The sequence below is a fragment of the Pseudophryne corroboree genome, chromosome 6, assembly GCF_028390025.1.
Source record: "Pseudophryne corroboree isolate aPseCor3 chromosome 6, aPseCor3.hap2, whole genome shotgun sequence".
Taxonomy (NCBI): Eukaryota; Metazoa; Chordata; class Amphibia; order Anura; family Myobatrachidae; genus Pseudophryne; species Pseudophryne corroboree.
Window position 1 is genome coordinate 343,131,243 of NC_086449.1, and position 26,847 is coordinate 343,158,089.

Below are 26,847 nucleotides of genomic sequence, written 5' to 3' on the forward strand. Positions count from 1 at the left end.
GGAACCTGTCTGTAGGGTTTATACATTTGTCCTATGCCTCCAGTAACAGAATGTTACCTGCATAAAAGGTAGTAAGTGAAGCTATAGGAAATTATTAGTTGATCAAAGGATTAAGTGCATATAGACAGTAAAGGTGCCATGGCAGAGCATCGAAATACAGTAAAAGAAAGTGGGATATGAGCGGAACCTCAGAATTAAGGCAGACACATTATGTTTGATTGGATTAAAGGCCCACTCAGTATTGTATATGGATTGTAAAGTCAAGTAAGATTATTTTTTTTCAGAGAGGTACTGTAAAGGATGAGAAGATTATCTGGAAATGAAGGGAGGTTATAGGACAGGAGTTTTCCAAGACATATCAGGGTCAAACTAAATATTCTTCATTAAACGCATGAAGGAATTTTGCAGTGAAAATAGAAAAAAAATAAGATTTTACTTACCGATAAATCTATTTCTCGTAGTCCGTAGTGGATGCTGGGGACTCCGTCAGGACCATGGGGATTAGCGGCTCCGCAGGAGACAGGGCACAAAAATAAAGCTTTAGGATCAGGTGGTGTGCACTGGCTCCTCCCCCTATGACCCTCCTCCAAGCCTCAGTTAGGATACTGTGCCCGGACGAGCGTACACAATAAGGAAGGATTTTGAATCCCGGGTAAGACTCATACCAGCCACACCAATCACACCGTACAACTTGTGATCTGAACCCAGTTAACAGTACGACAACGTAGGAGCCTCTGAACAGACGGCTCACAACAAGAAACAACCCGATTTTTTTGTAACAATAACTATGTACAAGTATTGCAGACAATCCGCACTTGGGATGGGCGCCCAGCATCCACTACGGACTACGAGAAATAGATTTATCGGTAAGTAAAATCTTATTTTCTCTAACGTCCTAGTGGATGCTGGGGACTCCGTCAGGACCATGGGGATTATACCAAAGCTCCCAAACGGGCGGGAGAGTGCGGATGACTCTGCAGCACCGAATGAGAGAACTCCAGGTCCTCTTTAGCCAGGGTATCAAATTTGTAGAATTTTACAAACGTGTTCTCCCCCGACCACGTAGCTGCTCGGCAGAGTTGTAATGCCGAGACCCCTTGGGCAGCCGCCCAGGATGAGCCCACCTTCCTTGTGGAATGGGCCTTGACAGATTTAGGCTGTGGCAGGCCTGCCACAGAATGTGCAAGTTGAATTGTGCTACAAATCCAACGAGCAATCGTCTGCTTAGAAGCAGGAGCACCCAGCTTGTTGGGTGCATACAGTATAAACAGCGAGTCAGATTTTCTGACTCCAGCCGTCCTTGAAATATATATTTTCAATGCCCTGACAACGTCCAGCAACTTGGAATCCTCCAAATCGCTAGTAGCTGCAGGCACCACAATAGGCTGGTTCAGGTGAAACGCTGACACCACCTTAGGCAGAAAATGAGGACGCGTCCGCAGTATTGCCCTGTCCGAATGGAAAATCAGATATGGGCTTTTATATGATAAAGCCGCCAATTCTGACACTCTCCTGGCTGAAGCCAGGGCCAGTAGCATGGTTACTTTCCATGTAAGATATTTCAAATCCGCCGATTTGAGTGGCTCAAACCAATGGGATTTGAGAAAATCCAAAACTACATTAAGGTCCCACGGAGCCACTGGGGGCACAACCGGGGGCTGTATATGTAGTACTCCTTTTACAAAAGTCTGGACTTCAGGAACTGAAGCCAATTCTTTCTGGAAGAAAATCGACAGGGCCGAAATTTGAACCTTAATGGACCCCAACTTGAGGCCCATAGACAATCCTGTTTGCAGGAAATGTAGGGATCGACCCAATTGAAATTCCTCCGTGGGGGCCTTCCTGGCCTCACACCACGCAACATATTTTCTCCAAATGCGGTGATAATGTTGTGCAGTCACCTCCTTCCTGGCTTTAACCAGTGTAGGAATGACCTCTTCTGGAATGCCTTTTTCCCTTAGAATTCGGCGTTCAACCGCCACGCCGTCAAACGCAGCCACGGTAAGTCTTGGAATAGACACGGTCCCTGCTGAATCAGGTCCCGTCTTAGAGGTAGAGGCCACGGATTTTCCGTGAGCATCTCCTGAAGTTCCGGGTACCAAGTTCTTCTTGGCCAATCCGGAGCCACGAGTATCGTTCTTACTCCCCTTTGCCGTATAATTCTCAGTACTTTGGGTATGAGAGGCAGAGGAGGAAACACATACATTGACTGGAACACCCACGGTGTTACCAGAGCGTCCACAGCTATTGCCTGAGGGTCTCTTGACCTGGCGCAATACCTGTCCAGTTTTTTGTTGAGGCGAGACGCCATCATATCCACCTTTGGTTTTTCCCAACGGTTCACAATCATGTGGAAGACTTCTGGATGAAGTCCCCACTCTCCCGGGTGTAGATCGTGTCTGCTGAGGAAGTCTGCTTCCCAGTTGTCCACTCCCGGAATGAACACTGCTGACAGTGCTATCACATGATCTTCCGCCCAGCGAAGAATCCTTGCAGCTTCTGCCATTGCTCTCCTGCTTCTTGTGCCGCCCTGTCTGTTTACGTGGGCGACTGCCGTGATGTTGTCCGACTGGATCAACACCGGCTGACCCTGAAGCAGGGGTTTTGCCAGGCTTAGAGCATTGTAAATCGCTCTTAGCTCCAGTATATTTATGTGAAGAGACATCTCCAGGCTTGACCATACTCCCTGGAAGTTTCTTCCCTGTGTGACCGCTCCCCAGCCTCTCAGACTGGCATCCGTGGTCACCAGGACCCAGTCCTGTATGCCGAATCTGCGGCCTTCTAACAGATGAGCACTCTGCAACCACCACAGAAGAGACACCCTTGTCCGTGGCGATAAGGTTATCTGCTGATGCATCTGCAGATGCGATCCGGATCATTTGTCCAGCAGATCCCACTGAAAAGTTCGTGCGTGGAATCTGCCGAATGGGATTGCTTCGTAAGAAGCCACCATCTTTCCCAGGACTCTTGTGCATTGATGCACAGACACTTTTCCTGGTTTTAGGAGGTTCCTGACAAGTTCGGATAACTCCTTGGCTTTCTCCTCCGGAAGAAACACCTTTTTCTGAACCGTGTCCAGAATCATTCCCAGGAACAGCAGACGTGTTGTCGGGGTCAACTGAGATTTTGGAAAATTCAGAATCCACCCGTGTTGTTGCAGCACTACTTGGGTTAGTGCTACTCCGTCCTCCAGCTGTTCTCTGGACCTTGCCCTTATCAGGAGATCGTCCAAGTAAGGGATAATTAATACGCCTCTTCTTCGCAGAAGAATCATCATTTCGGCCATTACCTTGGTAAAGACCCGAGGTGCCGTGGACAATCCAAACGGCAGCGTCTGAAACTGATAATGACAGTTTTGCACCACGAACCTGAGGTACCCTTGATGTGAAGGGCAAATTGGGACATGCAGGTAAGCATCTTTTATGTCCAGGGACACCATAAAGTCCCCTTCTTCCAGATTCGCTATCACTGCTCTGAGTGATTCCATCTTGAACTTGAATTTTTGTATGTACAGGTTCAAAGATTTCAGATTTAGAATAGGTCTTACCGAGCCGGCCAGCTTCGGTACCACAAATAGCGTGGAGTAATACCCCTTTTCCTGTTGTAGGAGGGGTACCTTGACTATCACCTGCTGAGAAAACAGCTTGTGAATGGCTTCCAATACTGTCGCCCTGTCTGAGGGAGACGTTGGCAAAGCAGACTTTAGGAACCGGCGAGGGGGAGACTTCTCGAATTCCAACCTGTAACCCTGAGATACTACCTGCAGGATCCAGGGGTCCACCTGTGAGCAAGCCCACTGCGCGCTGAAATTCTTGAGTCGACCCCCCACCGTTCCTGAGTCCGCTTGTAAAGCCCCAGCGTCATGCTGAGGGCTTTGCAGAACCCGCGGAGGGCTTCTGTTCCTGGGAAGGAGCTGCTTGCTGCCCTCTCTTACCCTTTCCTCTGCCTCGGGGCAGATATGACTGTCCTTTTGCCCGCTTCTTATAGGACCGAAAGGACTGCGGCTGAAAAGACGGTGTCTTTTTCTGTTGGGAGGGGGTCTGAGGTAAAAAGGTGGATTTCCCGGCAGTTGCCGTGGCCACCAAATCCGATAGACCGACGCCAAATAATTCCTCCCCTTTATACGGCAATACTTCCATATGCCGTTTGGAATCCGCATCACCTGACCACTGTCGTGTCCATAAACTTCTTCTGGCAGATATGGACATCGCACTTACTCTCGATGCCAGAGTGCAAATATCCCTCTGAGCATCTCGCATATAAAGAAAAGCATCCTTTAATTGCTCTAAAGTCTGTAAAATACTGTCCCTATCCAGGGTATCAATATTTTCAGTCAGGGAATCCGACCAGACCACCCCAGCACTGCACATCCAGGCTGAGGCGATGGCTGGTCGCAGTATAACACCAGTATGTGTGTATATACTTTTTAGGGTAGTTTCCAGCCTCCTATCAGCTGGATCCTTGAGGGCGGCCGTATCAGGAGACGGTAACGCCACTTGTTTTGATAAGCGTGTGAGCGCCTTATCCACCTTAGGGGGTGTTTCCCAGCGCGCCCTAACCTCTGGCGGGAAAGGGTATAATGCCAATAACTTTTTTGAAATTAGCACTTTTCTATCTGGGTTAACCCACGCTTCATCACATACATCATTCAATTCCTCTGATTCAGGAAAAACTACAGGTAGTTTTTTCACCCCCCACATAATACCCCTTTTTGTGGTACTTGTAGTATCAGAGATATGCAAAGCCTCCTTCATTGCCGTGATCATATAACGTGTGGCCCTACTGGAAAATACGTTTGTTTCTTCACCGTCGACACTAGATTCAGTGTCCGTGTCTGGGTCTGTGTCGACCGACTGAGGTAAAGGGCGTTTTACAGCCCCTGACGGTGTCTGAGACGCCTGGGCAGGTACTAACTGGTTTTCCGGCCGTCTCATGTCGTCAACTGATTTTTGTAATGTGCTGACATTATCACGTAATTCCATAAACAAAGCCATCCATTCCGGTGTCGACTCCCTGGGGGGGTGACATCACCATTACCGGCAATTGCTCTGCCTCCACACCAACATCGTCCTCATACATGTCGACACACACGTACCGACACACAGCAGACACACAGGGAATGCTCTATTGAAGACAGGACCCCACTAGCCCTTTGGGGAGACAGAGGGAGAGTTTGCCAGCACACACCCAAGCGCTATAATATATATGGGAACAACCCTATATAAGTGTTGTATCCTTATAGCAGCTTAAATATAGTAATATCGCCAAAAAAAGTGCCCCCCCTCTCTGTTTTACCCTGTTTCTGTAGTGCAGTGCAGGGGAGAGTCCTGGGAGCCTTCCTCACAGCGGAGCTGAGCAGGAAAATGGCGCTGTGTGCTGAGGAGAATAAGCCCCGCCCCCTATTTCGGCGGGCTCTTCTCCGGAGTTTGTGAGATCTGGCAGGGGTTAAATACATCCATATAGCCTCAAGGGCTATATGTGATGTATTTTTTAGCCATAAAAAGGTATTATACATTGCTGCCCAGGGCGCCCCCCCAGCGCCCTGCACCCTCCGTGACGTGTGCTGACAACAATGGCGCACAGCTGCAGTGCTGTGCGCTACCTCAGGAAGACTGAAAAGTCTTCTGCCGCCTGCTTCTGGACCTCTTCCATCTTCGGCATCTGCAAGGGGGGTCGGCGGCGCGGCTCCGGGACCGGACTCCATGGCTGGGCCTGTGTTCGATCCCTCTGGAGCTAATGGTGTCCAGTAGCCTAAGAAGCCAATCCATCCTGCACGCAGGTGAGTTGACTTCTCTCCCCTAAGTCCCTCGATGCAGTGAGCCTGTTGCCAGCAGGACTCACTGAAAATAAAAAACCTAAAAACTTTTTCTAAGCAGCTCTTTAGGAGAGCCACCTAGATTGCACCCTGCTCGGACGGGCACAAAAACCTAACTGAGGCTTGGAGGAGGGTCATAGGGGAAGGAGCCAGTGCACACCACCTGATCCTAAAGCTTTATTTTTGTGCCCTGTCTCCTGCGGAGCCGCTAATCCCCATGGTCCTGACGGAGTCCCCAGCATCCACTAGGACGTTAGAGAAAAATCTATAAACAAAATTGTATCAATATAAAGGGAGCCTGATGCATGGAGAAGCGCTTGCCAATCACACGTTAATAAATAATGCTGAGCGTGAAGATGTAGCAGCAAAATATTACTCCCCACCAATTAATGGAGAGATGACAACTGTTGGTTACCTGCCAATAATTCTATTTCTTTTCAGATTAAACCCTACTTCAGACCTGCCACTGGGTGCATAATCAGTGCGAGTGCTTCAGCACAGAATCCGTTTCCATGGAACATTCATACCTCTGAATTCCCTGGAAGGTGCTGCTTGCCATGTCAATGATTCCACCTGTGGGCCTTGCCACAGCACCCACAATCCCCTTTCCTATGCCTTTGAAGAACCCAGCAGCTCCTTCTTTCTTAGCACCTAAAACAAAAACATAAATGAAACATGCCTTTGCCAATAATTTGCATATCCAGAACCAGTCTATTGGTTCATTTCCCCCCTCTTAAAGTTCTACATGACTACCATTTGGGGCAGTAGTAATATGGCTTGAGAGGGGTTACAGGAATTGCAGCTGCTGGTGTAGAGGTGTGGGAAATTGCACTTCCTCCTTATACTACAGTACTGTAGGTTAGTAGGTTAGTGCTCAGTGTGTTACTATGTGGTAGATAAGCCGGTCTCGCTTTTTCACGAATAGATGGAATGTCATAGAGTAAAGGATATTACTAGCTGGTAGTATAGCTTTAAAAAAAACTATTTTTTTTTTTAGTTGATTTGCTTTTCACTAGTAAATAAGAAGTAATAGCTAATGAACTCTCCATTCCTATCTGGCAGGAAGTCACAAATCGATCAATAGATAAGAGAAAATTATCTCCAAATTGCTTGGCTCCAAACATTCCTTATCTGCAGTCTGCATATGGCAAACATTCCTGAATTCTGCAGGGCATTATAGCATGTAAATGATCCCTTTTTTTAAACAAGCTAAAGCCATCTGTTTGGTATATATGAATGTCTGTTTCTCCCACAGCAATGTGAACTCTTCACCCTTTACTGCTAAAATAGATGACATGGTTTCATAGTAAAACAGCAGATTCCAGGATATTCACAGTCAGACAGACATTACGTATACATTTAGATATACAACAGTAGCATGAAAGACATACAGTACAAGCTAGAGAGATCGGTACATGCTTACCTTCCACAGGTTTGGTTATTATGCCAGTCATTCCAGACACTACACCCTGAAAGACAAAGATTGCTTTAGGGATTCTATTTCTAGTAAGTGCAGTGCACCTCTTCACAGCAGGTCTTCTCCCACCATGTTAACAGTGTAGCGTAAAGCTGGTAACATATTCTACTTGAAGATGACAGAAATTACACACAGGACACTACCTGCGATTACAGGTTATAACTATGCGTTTACATTTATTGGCCAATTCCATAAACATAACCCCACAAAATCGGTTATGAGTGGAATTAGCCATTAAAATAAATGTACCTACTTTTTCTTTCTGTGCTCAGGGAAATCCAGAGAGGACCAACTAGAAGGGATGAGGGTGCGGTGCTGTTGAAATCACATTGTTGCTGTTGTTCTGACCCCCCCTGCAACATAATGGTGCTATGTGCGCCATAACGCAGTTGGAGACAGGGTCATGATGACTGGAAAGGTAACTTACCAGTATATTTTTCGACTGTAGAGGAAACCGGAGTGCCCTGATGAAACCCACGCAAGCACATGGAGACAAACTCCAAACAGTTAAGTTAATCCAATTTTTTTCTCATCTATTAACTAAAAAAATAAAATGTTCTTTTTTTTTTTTATCAATAGCAACCTCAAGAGGGCAGTATTACTACAGATAGTAAAATAAACAGAGGCTTAGCCTACAAAATGTTTACCTTTATGTGGTTCACTAATATGAGATACTGCCAAGCCTGTACATCATCCTCCTATATATAACAGGACAGTGCAGCTTGTAAACATCTGCTCATAGAATACATAACCATGACTAGTGGTGTTCATTTACCCATTATTTTTTTTTCTCATACAGCTTTCAGCAAAGGGGCTTCAGACGTTCCCGCAATGATAACCTACAGAATAATAACAACAATATGCTGACCCAGAAATGAGGTACCTACAGATGTGTCCTCATATATCTTTGCTGCAGTCACGCCAAGCAGCCCCTCTTGGCACCTCATGCTGCGTGACAATCTTCAAGCATTGGGGATCTGTTTTTGTCAAAAATGCATCTTATTCACGCTATAATGCACAAGGAGACAGTACTGATTGATTTAATATATGACACTTGTATATCTGTGTGCGGCAATCTCGACGTGCGTCCTGGTCACACTGTTTGCGACTAAGACGTATTTTTGGCAAAAAAAAAAAGACACCTGACGTTAGCAGCATTGCATTGAACCTGGCGAATCACTCTTGCTGCACAGCGTATTGAGTCTGGATATATGACAACACATCTGTAGTATTTCTTTGATTAATTAACAGTTTACATGCTAGGGAACATTTACATAACATTAATGTTATTAACGTTACAGTGAACTTCCTAACATAAGTGTCATAGAGGTGTGGAGTACTTTGTTTTCACTAAACTGCATCATAAGGACAATTTACTAATGTGACGAGTGAGAGTTCTTTCCTTTGCATTGTGACAAGGATGCTCAATAAACCAAGAGGTGGATTGCCTAAGATAAACAACATATTAGTGACAATAGATCATGTGATGTGGAGGGAGAGAAGTTCAGATCACCTCATGACGCCGCTGAAATGTGATATATGAAGGATAATGATGAATACACATACATCTGGAACATACACCTAATTGGGAAAATACTCTGATCACTCTGTCACTTCAACAGTGGAGAGATCTAATTAGTGGGCAGAGCCAGGTTACACTCTATTCATTTTCTAAGAACCAGTGACTGCACTGTGGGACTACCTTAATAATAATCATGATGCCCAACTTATATTCATGAGGTACTGGTTGTTAGTCAATAGATAAGCTATATTTTCTACCCTAAAAACTGGCTTGTCTGTAGGCAAAAGGTTGCATTGGGCTATGAGTCTGACAACCCCTCTAAATGTGGTTTAACCCTGGTACAGTTCTAAAGGTGTCCATACACTAGACGACCTGTAAATGATGATTTCTCGTTAACGATTTCCCTTGAACTCCCCCGGCAGTACTGGGCAAACAATATAGTACAATACACATGATATATATTAAAGATATATCTTAAGATCTGGGAGTGGCTATATCCAGGAACATGATGTCATTGAAAATCGCTTCAGATCTTCCCTGCAGCAGGGAAGATCAGAAGCTCCGACCAACGACCAGCGGGACAACGCTTTGGGATCATTATCGTTCACAGACACTGAACGATCTGCAGTATTATGAACGATTTGTAGTACCGATCCATTGGAAATGGCACCTTGAGATCAAATTCTAAAATAAAGTTACAGCAGAATGGATACCAGCATGGTTGTTATACAGATGGAGCTCTGCTCATCTATCCCTTTAATAGGATTAATTGAGCCGGTGCTGTCTGATTTAAGGCCCTGCTGTAATGACTTAATCCCCTGCTGTATTGTTCTCTCTGTATTGTATTACACCTGAGAACAATAGATGAAAGGCTTATGCTAATAAACCTTGGTGCAGAATGGCGCACCAGAGAAGGCTAGATGAGCGACGCTCCATCTGTATGATTTTCAGAACACTTGCTGCTCACAAGATCCTCCCGGGGCCCATGTAACAAAGATAAGAAGATACTGTAATTCAGAATTCATTGCTGATGACACCTGATTGGTCAGTTCTCTCAAGAAGTTCAAGCTGAACTGTTTTCAACCATGTACAACCTGTTGTCTAAAGGCCCATACACACTTGACGATGCACACATCGTTAACGACTTCCCTTGAACTTCCCTTGAACAGCTGAGCAAACGACATGAGCATACACACTACCAACGACCAAAGACGAAAGACGAAAGACCAAAGACCATTCATCGTTGAAGCATCCAAGCTGAACAGTTTATTAAAATAATGAGCTGGGAACAGGGCTGGTGAACAGTGGCTTGGTCGTTGGTCGTTGGTCTTTCGCACCATACACATTCAACGACGTCTCTGGTCGGTAACGACCATAGTGGAAATTGAGCATACATGCTCCACAAATAAGCGAGGGTCGTTAACATCCCGCGGGGCCGCGCATCGGTGGTCGTCGGATGCATACACACTTGACGATATAATGAGCGACGTCGTTGATGAGGGCTGAAATGAACGACGTCGTTCATTTTATCGTCAAGTGTGTATGGGCCTTAACAGTGGCCCGGGCAAAATGCTGAGAGACTGAGCAGAGTAAATGACAGTCTGTGATAAAGAAAAATAACATCAATCTGATTATTGTTACCATTTATTTAGATAGAGCCAGCATACTCTGTAGTGCTTTACAACTCAAGACAAAATGTTATAAAAACGAGGCTGTGTATTAAAATACAGACAAAGTGGTGAGAGGACCCTGTTGCAAGCTTACCCTGGTTGTTAATACCTGCAGCGTGTGCAAATAGATACCAAATTGATGAAATGAATGCTGCATTACTAACTAATACTCACCTGCAATAATCCTTTGCCTCCCTTGGCCAGACTGTCCCCAAAGTCCTTAGGCTGTCTGCCCATCTCTTCCCTCCTCTTCTGCTGATATTCTTTATCCATGGTGATAGCAGCTAAACCCTTACCCACAGACCCTGTGATACGAGACACCACTCCAGCTGCCCCTCCTGAGTGGAGAGAAGGTGAGGTACAGTTTAAGTCAACACAGTGAACTGATGTGAAGAATTATCAACTGTCTTTTATAATGACCTATACCAAAAGCAGGGGCAGAGTATATCTACCCTTGTCCCTACACTGTGTGCAGCATTCAACTATTTATATTATCTTTACACAGATTCAGACTACATTTTCAGTAGCATACACAGTAAAACAATATTGTCCAATAACAGTGAGAACTTCTCCCCAAGTTCACTCTATAACACACAGTAAGCTCTTCCTCCCACAGTCACGTCATCTCTTTAAAAATCAGAACAGAACTACCAAGTTCTAAAGGGGAAGGTCTGAGACTGCACTGAGGCTATTGCGCTCATTAGAATCTGTCAGTTTAGAAACTATGTTACGCCCAATTACTAATAGCTTTCTTCTCAAATATTTAAGGAAAAATCAAGTTTTGCTTAAATAATGTATTTATTAAAAGGATAATCCTTGAAAACTAGTTCCAAGTGCAATAACAACAATAAAAGTCTATCAGAAAAGATTAACTTACACTTGGTCTGACATTTGTGCAATCCAGGGGTCCCCCAGTGCAGGCCACTACACTGCATGCTTACACTGGCAGCATTTTGTTTTTGCTCAACAAACCGCCAGTCTGCAAGAGTAATAGAGTCCTGCGATGTCAGCCACACTCTCCTGGTTCTGTCTCAGGCAGCGTAGTGACCACAAACCACATGCTGCCAGTGGCAGTGAACAGGGCATCAGTGGGTTGTGCTCAAAATTTAGGGATCTGTGTAAATGCCCAGTACGGATATTTTGGGACAGACTATTATTTCTGATAATCCAAACTAAGGGGGAGATTCAAATGTTTGAAAAGTCAGTTGGGTGTCTTTTTCCTAACATTTGAATCTCCCCCAATATGTTTAAAACAAACATTAATCTCTTATGTTATGGCTGTTGCTTTGATCCTATTTACACAAATTCTATGTGCCTACTTATGTAATATAAGTAATGGGCCCTACACACACGGTGATGTTCCGCCGAGGGGCCCAACGGCCGAGCATCGTTCATCGTTGGTGCCTACAAACTGAACGATATGAACGAGTTCTCGTTCATTAATGAATGAGAACGTTCATATCGGTCACTGTTATCGGTTAGCGTGTAGGGCCCAAAAAGGATGAATAAATTGTAAAACAGATAACATACTGGCAAAATAGGCTTAATACAGGAAATAATGGTTTCCTATCTTATTACAATAACTTCCTGCAAAACACAACTGGATCTTACCAACTGTGTGTCCCAGCAGACTCCTCACACCAATGACCAAGCCCTCTGCAAACTCCTCCGGACCCTGCACTGCTCCCTGGAAAACAAGACAAGTGATTACTTCTAGCGAATAAATGTCATTTACTTTTAAAGCTGAAACATATAGGAGAGTAATACCTAGCATGTGACAGGATCCTGCTTTAAATTCATACTAAATATTGACTTTCCCATCAGCATCAAATATATGAAGCTGTAGAAAAGTCAATACTATTGTAATGTTTAAATGCATTTTAAGTGTCTTGAAATGTAAATTTAGTACAGTGAAGGAAGGGCAGGGACACACCTCAACCTGCTCCCATACTTGCTGAAGTTAATGTTTTATTTATGTTACCCTGTGTACACTGTCAAATTAGGACTTTAAGACTGTTAAATTAGTTTTTCTGAATCTATTTGGCAGATACTGCTAACCTTAAGCTGTTACTGCTAACCTGTCGCTCAGATAAATTGGTTAAATCCGTGATTTAGCCAATATGTCTGAACGACAGGTTTTGTTCATTTTCTAGTGTTTGGGAGCAATTGTTTAAAATATTGCCTAGTGTGCACCCAGCTTTAAATTGAACTAGCTCTTCTTTCAAACATGCAGCCTGGTCACTTTACATTTACTATGGGGACATTGGTGTTCATCTGCTTTCCTATTCATGTGCAACCTGCTACTGGGGACTCATAATAACCCCTTCCTAGTGCCTGCAGTCTGAGCTTGATGACCTAATCCCTCAATCTTATATTCAGACCTACTTCCAAGACTTCGGGTTTAGAACCAGCTTTGAACCAGAGTGGATATAACCATGACTCATAGTAGACAACAGTCCATTAGGATTCATAAAAACATTTTGAGCTGCTAGAAAGGTGTTTGACACTTTTACCATCACCACCTGGACTCCTAACAGGATTCCTGGCAGTCTAACACCACTGTACAATCTTCTCACATTACTCATTCTGGATTCATTAGAACCTTGTTTTAGTGACTCGGCCCTTCTCCGTTCCCTAGACCCTCACTGGATCACCAGGTAAACCATTTATTTCTTATATGACATATTTTTAAAGGCACTTACTTTTACACATTTACAAAGCATACCACAGCATGTGTCGGACGGGCAATTCGAGCCGACAAATAGATTTTCTGCTTTGTAAGCAAACTAAATATCAGAAGGATTCGAGCTGAAATGCAGGCGCCGGCAGCTGATCAAGCCCGAACAGAACAATTCAATAACTCTGTTGGGAGCCATCTACTGGCTGCTGGCGAGAAAACAATTTAATCTCTCATTGTAAGATCAAGGAACTCACCTGGAAGGGCTCATAGAAAAAGGCCTCTACGCCTTCTGATAGCCCTCTAATCAGACCAAAGGGGTTTCCTAAGACATCCAGGCCAAGGACAAGGACATAAAGCTGCTTCAAGAACTGAAAGGAACAAGGCCCAATAGTGGGAATGTTAACTAATGATTTATTACTGTAATACAAAATGTCAAAGATGACATTTACATTTAATGCTTGTAATATGACTGCAAGCAACCAGTTGTGTACACAAGTGAAAATACATATCATTGTTTCACTAGTATATCACAGCCTTTGAAGTGACTGACAACAGATTGGTGTATGAGCCATTTCTAACCTGCTCACTGTAATGTCTAACAACCAGTTTCAGCAGCTGGTCCCGTTTGTAGAACTGATACTTCACTTCAAAGCAGGCCAACCTGTAAAGCGAGAAGATGAAATGATACAGCAGCGACTGTGCATATCTGGTGCAGTATACAATGCAAGAAGAGTTATTGCTGAACATCTACCTGGTGGATTGGTCATTCAAACTATATTACGATATATTACCATGGTAACTGACCTTTTTCTTATTAAAGTGCAAGGTTATCAGTTGCACCTAATGCAGTTATTAATGCCATTTGTTTCATTCTCAGCTTGTAAAATACAAACTCCAGTGCAACATCCTGTACAATACCAAACATTCACATTTCATCTTTGAAAACGATATTGATTTTATAGAACACGTTTTCAATTCAACAACAATGTGTTATTTAAGAACAAAATTTCGATTTACTTGAAAACAAGATCATCCACATCAGTGAGAGTGGCTCCGATACTTTTTAGGAGAAGGTTGACTGAGCTGATGCCAATAATTTCTTGTCCCTCTTGGTCTGACTCTTCCCCTCCTGATCCCAGTGAGAGGCTGAGGTGTAGCTGGAAAGAAAAGTCAAGTGTTCGTACCATGAACATGACATTGGCAGAAAGGAGTTCATCACAAGTCCAGCACTTTTCATGTACATAAAACAATTTAGACACTGATAAATTGGTAGTCTCTCATAATAAACAAAAACAGAAAATTAACTTGTATAGTAACAAGCATCTTGTCAATACAGCATAGCCAGATTAAGGTGGGGGCACAAGGGATACTGTACCCCGCCCCCCCCAGAGCACGCTGGCATCACTAGCACTCTCTTGTGTAGCAGCAGAGCCAGGCAGCCAGTATGCAATGCAGGCAGAGACAAAGGATTGTCGGGTTTCATGAGCTGCCAGAGGAGCTACCAGACCAGAGGAGAGATAGGAGTGGGGAGAAAGCTGTATGTGACCCAAGGAAACTAACTTCTCCTCCTACCTTCCTGGGTGTCTGGGTCCTGTGTAACCTGTCATCTAATGAGAGCATTCAGGTCTAGAGTGAGACCCACACACAGAGAGTCCTCGAGTACTGTCCGAGTGTGTAAAGGAGAGTACACACGGAGAGATATATGCTTAATTTCTAAGCAATCTGACTCGATTGCTTAGAAATTAAGTACGGACCTCTCCGTGTGTAAGCCCCATAGCGATAGTGATGCACGGCCCTGCACATTACTATTGTCGGTACTAGATTGGCCTGCATGCAGGCACAATCTAGTACATCGCTCACTTAACCGCTGTGTGACGTGGGCGCCCCCTCACTCAGCACACATCACGGGGGGAGAGATGTGTGCTGAGCAGTCTGTGCTAGATCGCTCAGCACACATCTCCACGTGTGTATGGGGCTTAACACTACAAGAAAACTTTATAAAATAGTTGTCTCTCAATTAGGTGGAGCTGTAAACCGTACTCAGGAATTAAACTATTAATTTAAATCTAATATACATCACTGGTTTAAATTTAAAATATACATACCATAACCTTCAGAAGCATTCACATCTAATTATATGCCATCAGGACTGCCTTTGCAATCGGGTGGGACCACTATGCTATAGTTTAGATAGTCCCTATCCCATACCTCCCTCCCAACATGACCCTCTCCAGGAGGGACACAATGCTCTGCTTCTGGACTTTCTCTTTATCGATGATTACCGGCACCTGTGTTGAACAGGTTAATGGATAAGAAAGGTGTTTCAGCACAGGTGATGGCAATTATACATTATGAGGGAAGTCCAAGAGCAGAGCATTCTGTCCCTCCTGGAGAGGGTCATGTTGGGAGGTATGCTATCCTTGCGTATCCTCCTATTTCCCTATAGAGTGTAAGCTTGCGAGCAGGGCCTTCCTACCTCTATGTCTGTCTGTTATTACCCAGTTTGTCTTATCACTGTTTCCAATTGTAAAGCGCAACGGAATATGCTGCGCTATATAAGAAACTGCAAACAAATAAATAACTTCCAACATATCCATTCCAGGGGAGGACAAAATGCTCTCTATCTGGACTTCCATCTTTATGATTGCAAGCACCTCTGTTGAAATACCTTTGTTATCAATGAAATAGTTCAACACAGGTGATGTCAATCATATGTTTAAGAAGGAAGTCCAGGTAGGGAGCATTTTGTCCCTCCCGGAATGGTTCATGTTGGGAGGTATACACAATCTAATATACTACCCCACCTTCCCCCAGGACCCCCTGCCTTAAGTGCCCTAGCTCCCCCCAGGCTTAAACCAGCCCTGCAATACAGATCAAAATCACTTATCTAAAATTCTCCATGAGCTGTATCTGATATGTGCATATCAAGATAACTTATAAATAATTCCCTTACAGATGGGCATTGTATTAAAGTTTTTGGAAATCTGAATGTTTAAAAAAAAAAAAAAAAAAAAAAAAAAAATATAATAATAATAATAATAATAATAATAATAATAATAATAATAATAATAATAATAATAATAATAATAATAATAATAATATATATATATATATATATATAAAAATATGTATATTTACAATGATCAACCCTATTGTACAGCTTTGCTTTAAGCTTCAATACTGATGAAAACGTAAACCATACCTTCAAAGGAGATATATGAAAGTGTTCAAAAAAGCTCAATGTAGTGATATCGGTCATGGACGATTCCATCAGCTCGGTATTCAGGGCATCTACATCTTTCTGGATTAACTTGGTCTGTATATCAACAATTGAAATGTTTTTAATAAAAATCAATAATCTACAAATCATAGCATAAGAAATATGCACATCTTATCATTAGTCTTACCCACAGCTGTCTTTTAAAATACAGGGGGTAACTGACACAAGGGGTAGGCACCCGTTGGCACTCCAGCTGCTGTGTTACTACATATCCCAGCATGCTCTGACACAGTAGTAGGGAATGCTGGGATGTGTAGTTACACAGCAGCTGGAGTGTCAGAGGGTGCCTTTACAGATGCTAGTAGGATCCCCAGGGGCTATCCTATTAACCCCGATGTTGGCATCTTTTTCACCCGATGTTGTCACTTATCAGGGAATATGCTTCGAGCACCTCAGTGGACTCCGGAGCCGCAATAACCTATGGGATTGGGGACTTATCCCTGATCCCATGTATTTTTGTGCGACTGCTGGTCCAATTTTGGACGATCAAAATGACCTCTAATTGGATATGGCGATAATAACCTCACTAATCACGGTATCCGGCTGTTTTGATCGGACGAAATAGCATTGGGGCTAATAGGATAAATTACAAGTATAAGACAAAACAATCATTAGATATAAAAAAAATGAGGCTAAAGAACAAGTGCCCTCCTATAGGTTATTGAACTTGAAGTTGCATGATGGACACAGATAACTATCTCAGAACTCTTTAGTGTTACCGAATGTGTATGTGCCCAAACAGAAAGTTAATTACAATGTATGGAAAATTTTTCCATCTCCTGTTACTCCCCTAAACTCCCTACTTCCCCCTATCCTCCTGTCCTGTACTTCCCTTTTTCTCCCCTACTATAACTACCTTCCCTCGGGCTATACAGGATCTTTATCTTTTAAATGAGGGGGAGGGGTTAATAATATAAAGGTAGATACTTAATGACTTATCCAGTTGATGGAAAGAGGCATATTTATTAATTATGAATGGTACGAATTTAAAGTCAGGACTGGTTAGGGCAGTGTTTCCCAACATCGGTACTCAAGGCACACTAAAACAATCAAGGTTTAGTGATATCTAGAGAGATGAGCTGCACCGTGTGGCGTAGCATCTTTTGTGCAAAGGCTCATCTTAGCTGCAATGTGATGCAACTAAACAGCTCTACGAGACTGCAGTGATTAATTTGATATTTGACACTAGTACATCTGTGTGCAACTGAGGGCGGGATGTAATGAAGTCCAAGTTCAGCAACTCTGACTTTTCTTAAAGGGGCAATCACTTACAAAGCTAAACCATGCCTTGTAAATGATTGCCACATTAAAAAATGTTTTCCAAATTCGGCCGGCATCCTGCATGGCCGCCGAACTCGGACTTCATATACAGATTCAAACTCAGGGCTGGATGTAATGAAGTACAATGGAACTTGGCATGGAAAACAGCCGCTGCATTGTAGCACTTCATATACAGATTCAGACTCAGCCACACATACAAGTTGTTGCATATCAAATTAATCCGTGCAGTCTAGTGAAGCGGTTTACTTACGCTGCAACTATGATACAAATTTGTGCGTAAAACAAGTCACAGGATCTGGCAAACTGATAAAGGATGTTTGGTGCAACTACAGCAATACCGTATGAGGTACATGGAGAAGAAATGCAATGCTTATTGGATCCTACAATTCAAATGGAAAAACACAGCACCTAAAGACTTTAAAATTAAGGACAACACTTTGGGGCCTTCCTATTTTTTCTTACAATTATTCGGACTGGACCTTTACATAGAAACATAGAATTTGACGGCAGATAAGAACCACTTGGCCCATCTAGTCTGCCCCTTTGAAGGTAAGCCAAGACGAGGGGGTTGGGGTGGGCTCTAGCAATCACAATTCATGTGTGGCACTGGAATATAAGGGCATGAAGAGGCTCCAGACTGATTTAAAAGGGCATGAGTGGGCTTATCCGTGAATAGAGTTTTAACTCTACATTGCTTTTGGTCACACCCCAGAACACACCTTCTCCCCACGAATATGAAAATAAAGAGGTGGTACTGTAACCCTAAACTAAATGTTCGTATAGGTTTACCAGTATTTAGATGATTCAAAATAAAGTTGCGAAAAAAGAAGAAACAAAGGGGGTGATTTAGACATGATCGCTGCTGTGCGTTTTCGCACAGCGGGCGATCAGCAATAGACTGCGCATGCACCGCAATGTGCACACACGACCGCCAACAACGGGCATCGCCTGTCAGCAGCAGGCTGGTGCGAAAATTCCGATCGCACGGGCGTTCGCAACGTGATTGACAGGAAGAGGCCATTTGCAGGTGTGTCCGGAAAATCGCAGGCGTTCCCAAGTGGTTTCGGGGAGGGTGTCTGACGTCAGCTCCACCCTCGATTAGCCTGTTCTCATCGCATTGGAGGAGTAAGTCCTGGGCTGCACAGAGACTGCACACACTGGATTTTTGCAGCTTGGCGTACACATGCGATCGCACACTTTTAAGAGAAAATTTACATTCCCACTTGGCTGGCGACTATCTGAACGCAGGACAGCAAAGTTATCAGCCTAGTGATCAGATCTGAATCATCCCCAAAGTTTCAAAGTCAATCTCTGTAATTCTTAAAATATAACTTGGCTTTAAAAAATACTAAGAAAACATACATGGACTGTACTGTAGATCATCTGAATTGGTCCCTGATTCAAATTATTCATAAATTCATGCACTGTTGCCGGGCTGTGACACCGAATAAGTTTGTCCATTCTACATTCAGCTTGAGCATTCAATGTTTACACCCACAGGCCTTGCGCGCAATGTCTTGTCTACTGGTCACTCTTTGTACAATTTAGCACATCACCCTCGAACAATTGACCATTTCAGTTTCCATGTTCAAAGTCTGTCAGTTCGTACCGTTTACCCATAATTTCATTAGTGATGCACTCCAATAGTCTCTGCATCCTTTCGCCTTTCCAGTCTTATACAGATTCAGAAATGCTGTATCAGTTTTATCGGTGGAATAGCTACTTTGTATACAGTAAAATCACCTGGTGGTCATAAAAACTTTGATGGGTATGGGATAAGTATGGGATCTGGCGGAGGTGAGGGCCATCAGGGCGAAGTGATGTGATTGAGGTGGTGGTCGCACTGAGTTGAGTCGGCAAAGTACAGTGAATGAACAGAAGAGAAATCTTAATCAAATTCAATATTTGGTGTGACTACACTTTGCCGTCAAAACAGCATCAATTCTTCTTGTCCTCTACACTGAAGATTTGTTTTAATGACATTGGCTGTATGTTTGTGGTCATTGTCCTACTGCAGAATAAATTTGGAGCCAATCAGATGCCTCCCTGATGGTATTGCATGATGGATAAGTACCTGCCTGTATTACTTAGCATTGAGGTCACCATTAATACTGACCAAATCCCCAACTTCACTTGCTAAAATGTAGCCCCAAACTTACAAGGAACCTCCACCATGCTTCACTGTTGCCTGCAGACACTCATTACTGTACCACTCTCCAGCCCTTCGGCGAACAAACTGCCTTCTGTTACAGCCAAATATTTAACATTTTGACTCATTAGTGCAGAACATCTGCTGCCATTGTTCTGCACCCAAGTTGATAAGCTGAGTCGATTGGCCTCGTTTCCGCGTCAAGGTATGGCTTCTTTTTGGGCTGCAATTCTTCCATGAAAACCCCTTCTGGCCAGGCTTCTCCGACCAGTAGATGGGTGTACCTAGGCCCAATTGGTATCTGCCAGTTCTGAGCTGATGGCACTGTTGGACATCTTCTGATTTCAAAGGGAAGTAAGCATGATGTGTCTTTCATCTGATGCACTAAGTTTCATTGGCCGACTACTGCATCTACGGTCCTCAACATTGCTTGTTTTCTTTGTGCTTCAATGCTGAGAAATACAGGCAGGTACTTATCCATCATGAAATACCATCAGGGATGCGTCTGATTGGTTTCAAATGTATTCTGCAGCAGGACAACTGCCCCAAACATAAAACCAATGTCATTAAGAACTATCCTCAGCATAAAGAAGTGATGATTTTTGGCACCACCGAGCCCTGTTCTCAACATCATCAAGCTTGTCTGGGATTACATGAAGAGGCAGAAGGATTTGAACAAGCCTACAACCAGATGATCTGTGGTTAGTTCTTCAAAAACTGTGTACTGTAAGTGTAGCTAGAAGAATTGATGATGATTTGAAGGCAAAGGGTGGTCACACCAAACATTGATCTGATTTCGACTTCTCTATTGTCCATTCACTTTGCATTTTGTTTATAAATAACAATAAACTGTTAACACTTCTACGTTTGAAAGCATTTTTATCCACACGTGCCTGTAACTTTTGCACAGTACTATATATATATATATATATATATATATATACACACACACACTGTAAATATATATATATCACATGAGTTCTGACAGGATTACCCTTTAAACGGTCTGTCCACAGTAATACATTCACAGTACATAACTCCTTATGCCAGGTAATTGGAAGGGGGGGGAGCTAAAAGAGAAGGGGGCCCGGACCTGGACTTACAACTAACAGCGTAAAATACAATAGTCCCGTGTCTTACCAGACTTCAAAGGTAGTAGTTATGTCTCTGCAATATGGTCCTGTGCTGTACTTAAAAATAAAAAAAATATAGGTCCCAGCAGCCCCTGCTGTTTTAGACCAGACTAGACTAGAGAAGAGCTGCAAGGAGCTGGCATGCTGCCTGTGAGGGTGGGGAGAGCAGGACCCAGGAAGATGCGCAGATCTAAAGAGGACATTTAGAGCAAAAGGAAAACAGCGCTGCAAGGACCACACTCTCAGCTCCCTAGCAAGGTGCGTACGTGTCTGCTGTATTCTAGTCAGAACTGGGTCAGGACGCACTCTCTCTTCCTCTATTCCTACTCACTCTCTCATGTTTTCTCCTATCCTTCTCTCTCTCACTCTCCCATGTCCCCCTATTTCTTCTCTCCAATTTACCCATATTCCTTTTCTCTCTCTCTCCCATTTCCCCCTATTCATTCTGTCACTCCTTTACACTCTCTCCCACTTCCCCCTATTCATTCTCTCTCTCTCCTCTACACTCACTCTCCCATTTCCACCTATCCCTTTTCTCTCACACACTCCAATTTCCTCCTATTCTCTCTTCCTATCTCTGCCCCATTCCTCCTCTCTCTCTCGCCCATCTCACCCTTTTCCTCCTCTCTCTTGCCTGTCTCCCTCTATTCCTCCTCTCTTTTTCTCACTCTCTCACACACAATTTGTACCATTTCCCCTATTCCATCTCTAACGCTCTCCCATTTCCCCCTATTCATTCTCCATCATTACTTCTCCCCCCACCCCCATTCATTCCCTCTTCCTCCCTCCAATTTCCAACTATCCCTTCTCTCTCTTACACACACTCTCCCATTTTCCCATATTCTCTCTTTCTCTCCCATCTGTCCCCATTCCTCTTCTCTCTCGCCCATCTCCACTATTCTCTCTCACACAAAATTTCTCCCTGTTCATTCTCTCTCACACATGCACAATTTCTCACATTTCTCCCTATTCCTTCTCTTACACTCTATTTCCTCCTATTCGTACTCTCTCTCTCTCTCCCATTTCCCCCATTCATTCTCCATCTCTCTCTTCCCACTACATTCTCATAATTTCCACCTATCCCATCTCGCTCTCTCTTACACATACTCCCATCTGTCTTTCCCTATTCCGCCTTTTTCTTACCCGTCTCCTGCTATCCTGCTTCTCTTGTCTATTCCTTTCTGCTTCTCTCTACCATTTCCCTTTATTGCTCTCACTTCTTCCCCACATAGGAACCATGACATGGGGGGCCCTGCCTATTTGCCAGTCCCGGACCCTGCAATTTCTGATAGCGGCCCTGCCTTATGCAGTCCCTCCCAGCTACATTACTTTTTTTCAGGTGGGAACAGAGATTGAATTTCAGCTACAGGCTGAAACTGCCAAGGATGAAGTGCAAAGCCCCTGTGTCTAATACTACAGAGGCACCCTCTTCAGCGCAAAGCCCAATGCAAGTCAGCCACTATTGAGGCTGCTTCTATAAATTCTATAAAACACAGTTTTTCTTGTGGAGCTCTACATCTATGGTGGACGCAACAGATTCCAAAGCCTTGACTTCCCTGTCCAACTTCACAGAGATTGGTGTGCAGTCCCAAGTCACTAAAAATTATGATTGTGAAGGGGCCCCTCCAGGAGTATACACAGGAGTGGGTATGGCTCTTGTTTACTTAGCCTAGCACTGCCTGAGTATATTCAATTTATATAGTTATAAGCCGATACATTATGAAGAGAATACAAGAAAGAATGGAGGCTGCGCTAGTGGAGGAAAGAACAATGTAAAACACTCAATAGGTAAATATAAAAATTTATTATAAAACATAAATTCTTTAAAAAGCAGGAATTCTGTGCAAGATAATGTGCCAAATATATGCAGAAAAGATAAATTGCCAATAATATGCAAAGGTTGGAGTTTACCCAGAATGTTGGTACAGGATTAATGGAAATTGAAAAAGCTGCAGGGTTTACGCAGCGAAACGCGTCAGGTACTTACCCGTTGGAACAGGACATCTCTGAATTGGACCCGAACCAGCCCATCTTGCCGACCAGTTATCCGGAGGAGTCCGAGAGAGGCGCCGGCCTATTCCCGCATTGCATGAGGTACTCTACACCTAAGAGACGTTGCATCAATCCTCTAGCGGTATATGGACATTTTCCATGGACTCTCTTCAGTAACATCTAAAAGGTATCCTCCAAACCGGATTATAACTGTATACCATATTGATGGGCAAAATATGGAACGGATTCTAGAGAACAATTTCCATTAATCCTGTACCAACATTCTGGGTAAACTCCAACCTTTGCATATTATTGGCAATTTATCTTTTCTGCATATATTTGGCACATTATCTTGCACAGAATTCCTGCTTTTTAAAGAATTTATGTTTTATAATACATTTTTATATTTACCTATTGAGTGTTTTACATTGTTCTTTCCTCCACTAGCGCAGCCTCCATTCTTTCTTGTATTCTCACTTTGGGAGTGACTCCCCTGTAATATTGGCTGCCGCTTAGCTAACCATCTCGTCTCATAGCGCCCGAATACCTTTGGGTATATTTTACCTTATTTTTGCATCTACACATTATGAAGAGAACCCACAAAGAATAAAAAATATATAGTTATGGTAGACTTACCGTTGATAACTCTATTTATCCTAAGTCCACAGTATCCACAGGATAAACATTGGGATATCAGGTAGGGACAGCGGCTTGGCATCAACAATCAAAGCTTTCGGCCTCCCAGAATGCAACGGACCAGTCACCTATTATTTTCCAAAGCTCAAGGCAGAAGCATCATAGAGAACCCTAATCAGGCGAGAAGAGCACACATGCTGCACACCCTTCTGTACAAGAAGTTAGAGGTTAGTAGGTGAAAGAATCCTCAAATCAGGTGGGTCAGGGTGGGATCCCTGTGGATACTGTGGACTTAGGAGAAAGAGTTATCGACGGTAAGTCTACCATAACTATATATTTCTCCTGCAGAGTCCACAGGTTATCCACAGGATAAACACTGGGATGTCCCAAAGCAATTTAGTGGAGGGGACGCTCCTGATTGGACAGGAGAATCCTTCGCCCGAATTCAGCGTCCTGGGAGGCAAAGGTATCAAAAGCATAATGTCTAATGAATGTGTTAATGGAAGACCATGTGGCTGCCTTACATATCTGTTCTGCTGAAGCGCAACGTTGGGCTCTCCATGACGGACCTACTTTACGAGTACAGAGAGACATTAGCCGGAATAGGGAGATCGGCTTGAGAATATGCTTCCGAAATAGTAATCCGAAGCCACCTCGCCAGTGTCTGCTTGTCAGCAGGCCATCCTCTCTTGTGAAATCCGTAGAGAACAAAGAGAGTGTCTGTATTTCTGATGGCACTGGTACGATCCACGTAGATCCTTAAGGCACGGACTACGTCCAATGATGCATCTCCTGCAGAAAGGTCCAGCCCTTGGAAAGACGGGACTACAATTTTTTCGTTAAGGCAGAATTTAGAAACCATCTTAAGAAGATAACCAGATTTGCTTCTAAGAACCGCTCTATCTGGATGAAAAATCAGAAAAGGAGGGCGACATAATAATGCCCCTAAATCTGAAACTCTTCTAGCTGAAGCAAAAGCCAGTAGATAGAGAGCTTTAGCTGTCAACCATTTAAGATCCACTTGCTTTAGTGGTTCAAATGGAGCAACCTGAAGCGCCTTTAAGACTAAACTTAAATTCCAAGACACTGCAGCAGGAACAAAGGGAGATTGGATGTGAAGCATTCCCTGGAAGAAAGTGCTAACATCCTGTAGCTTATCAATTTTCCTGTGAAACCATACAGTCAATGCTGACACCTGCACTCTCAAAGAAGCCACCCACAGACCTTTGTCCATTCCTGCCTGGAGGAATACTAGGACTCTGGAAACTCTGAAAGACCTAGGGTAAAATTTCCGTTTACTGCACCAGTGAATATATATATATATTATATATATAAAAGCTTGCCATATTCGGTGATAAATGCGATCTGAGGCAGATTTCCTTGCTCTGAGCATTGTTTGAATTACCTGTTGTGAAAATCCTCTTGTTTTCATAATGGAAATTTCAAGAGCCACGCCGTCAAAGACAGTCGATCCAGGTGCTTGTAATATCAAGGACCGTGTGACAGTAGATCTGGACGTTGAGGGAGTATCCATCAACAGCCTCTGCAGATCTGTGCACCAATGTCTTCTGGGCCAAGCCGGAGCTATTCGTATCATGGCACCCTTTCCTTGTTTTACCTTTCGCATCACCCTGGGCAACAGGGCGATCGGTGGAAACACATAGGCCAGACGAAAGTCCAATCTCACTGACAGGGCATCCACAAAGATTGCTCTGGGATCCTTTGTTCTAGACCCATATGCGGAAACTTTGTTGTTCTGACAAGACGCCATGAGATCTATCTCCGGTAACCCCACCCTTGTCTACCAGAGTCTGGAAGACCTTGGGGTGCAAAGCCCATTCGTTTGCATGAATGGCATGTTGACTGAAAAAATCCGCTTCCTGGTTTAGGACTCCCGGAATAAACACTATGGACAAGGCTGGATGATGAAGTTCTGCCCACCTTAACGTGCGGCTTACCTCCTTCATTGCTTTTTGGCTGCGAGTTACTCCTTGAGCGAATTTGAACTGGTTTCCCCTGAAGAATGTCCTTTGCCTGAATGAGTGCCATATAAATGGCCCGAAGTTCCAATATATTTATTGGCAGGCAACTTTCTTCCTTGGTCCACTGCCCTTGGAAGCAACTTCTTCCTGACACTGCTCCTCAGCCCTGAAGACTGGCATCCGTTGTCAGAATTTCCCAATCTGATATCCAAAATAGTCTCTTTTTGTCCAGATGGGATGTCTGTAGCCACCAGGCTAATTACCTCCTTACTTCCAGAGGAAGGACCATAGTCTGCGTTTATATTGTCTGATGAAAACCATTACATTTGGAAAGGATCAGACGTGGCCTTGAGTGGAACGGAGCATACTCCACCATGTTGGGCAGCACAGATGGTGTAATGGTTAGCATTACTGCTTCACAGCACTGAGGTCATGGGTTCGATTCCCACCATGATCCTAACTGTGTGGAGTTTGTATATTCTCCCCGAGCTTGCATGAGTTTCCTCCGGGTACTCCGGTTTTCTCCCACAATCCAAAAATATACTGGTAGGTTAACTGACTCCTAACAAAATTAACCCTAGCGTGAATGTGTCTGGTGTACATCTGGCAGGGAACATAGATTGTAAGCTCCACTGGGGCAGGGACTGATGTGAATGGCCAAATACTGTCTGTAAAGCACTTCGGAATATGTGTGTGCTATATAAAAAACTGGTAATAAATAAATGTCAAATGTCGACACCATCAATCCCATCACACGCACTGCTGCGTGAATGGATACCCTTTGACTGCATGTAAATGCTCCCGAATCCTTGACTAAATTTTGGATATTTTGTTCAGAGGTAAAATTATTCTCTGAAGACCCGAATCCAACACAGCCCCCAAGTGAGTCATCCATTGTGACGGAACTAGGGACGACTTGCCCAATTTATGAGCCAACCATGTCTCTGCAAACAAGCTATTGTCTGTTGCAGATGACACTGAAGCAGTTCCTGAGATTGTGCCAGGATTAATAAATCGTCGAGGTATGGAAAAATCCTTATCCCCTGCTGACGGAGATGAGATGCCATTACTACCATCATTTTGGTGAATACTCTGGGAGCTGTGGCCAGTCCAAATGGTAGGGCCTGAAACTGAAAATGTTGCTGGAGGATAGCAAACCTGCGATAGCGCTGATGGGACATTGCTATAGAAACATGTAGGTAAGCATCCTGGATATCCAGGGATACCATA

At 43.7% G+C, this 26,847-nt stretch overlaps 1 protein-coding gene across 3 annotated transcripts in view; it reads right to left on the bottom strand.

Moving 5' to 3' along the window:
- The window catches only part of VPS13C (vacuolar protein sorting 13 homolog C), a 950,377-nt gene that overhangs the window by 80,908 nt on the left and 842,622 nt on the right, over positions 1–26,847 (bottom strand). For all 3 annotated transcript variants that reach the window (XM_063926503.1, XM_063926502.1, XM_063926504.1), the window contains 8 exons: positions 16,367–16,480; positions 14,182–14,321; positions 13,744–13,825; positions 13,419–13,532; positions 12,096–12,171; positions 10,659–10,822; positions 7,239–7,284; positions 6,343–6,466 (listed from right to left, as the gene is read on the bottom strand). In XM_063926503.1, the coding sequence (XP_063782573.1) occupies positions 6,343–6,466; positions 7,239–7,284; positions 10,659–10,822; positions 12,096–12,171; positions 13,419–13,532; positions 13,744–13,825; positions 14,182–14,321; positions 16,367–16,480 (860 nt within the window). The remainder of the gene's footprint in view (positions 1–6,342; positions 6,467–7,238; positions 7,285–10,658; positions 10,823–12,095; positions 12,172–13,418; positions 13,533–13,743; positions 13,826–14,181; positions 14,322–16,366; positions 16,481–26,847) is intronic.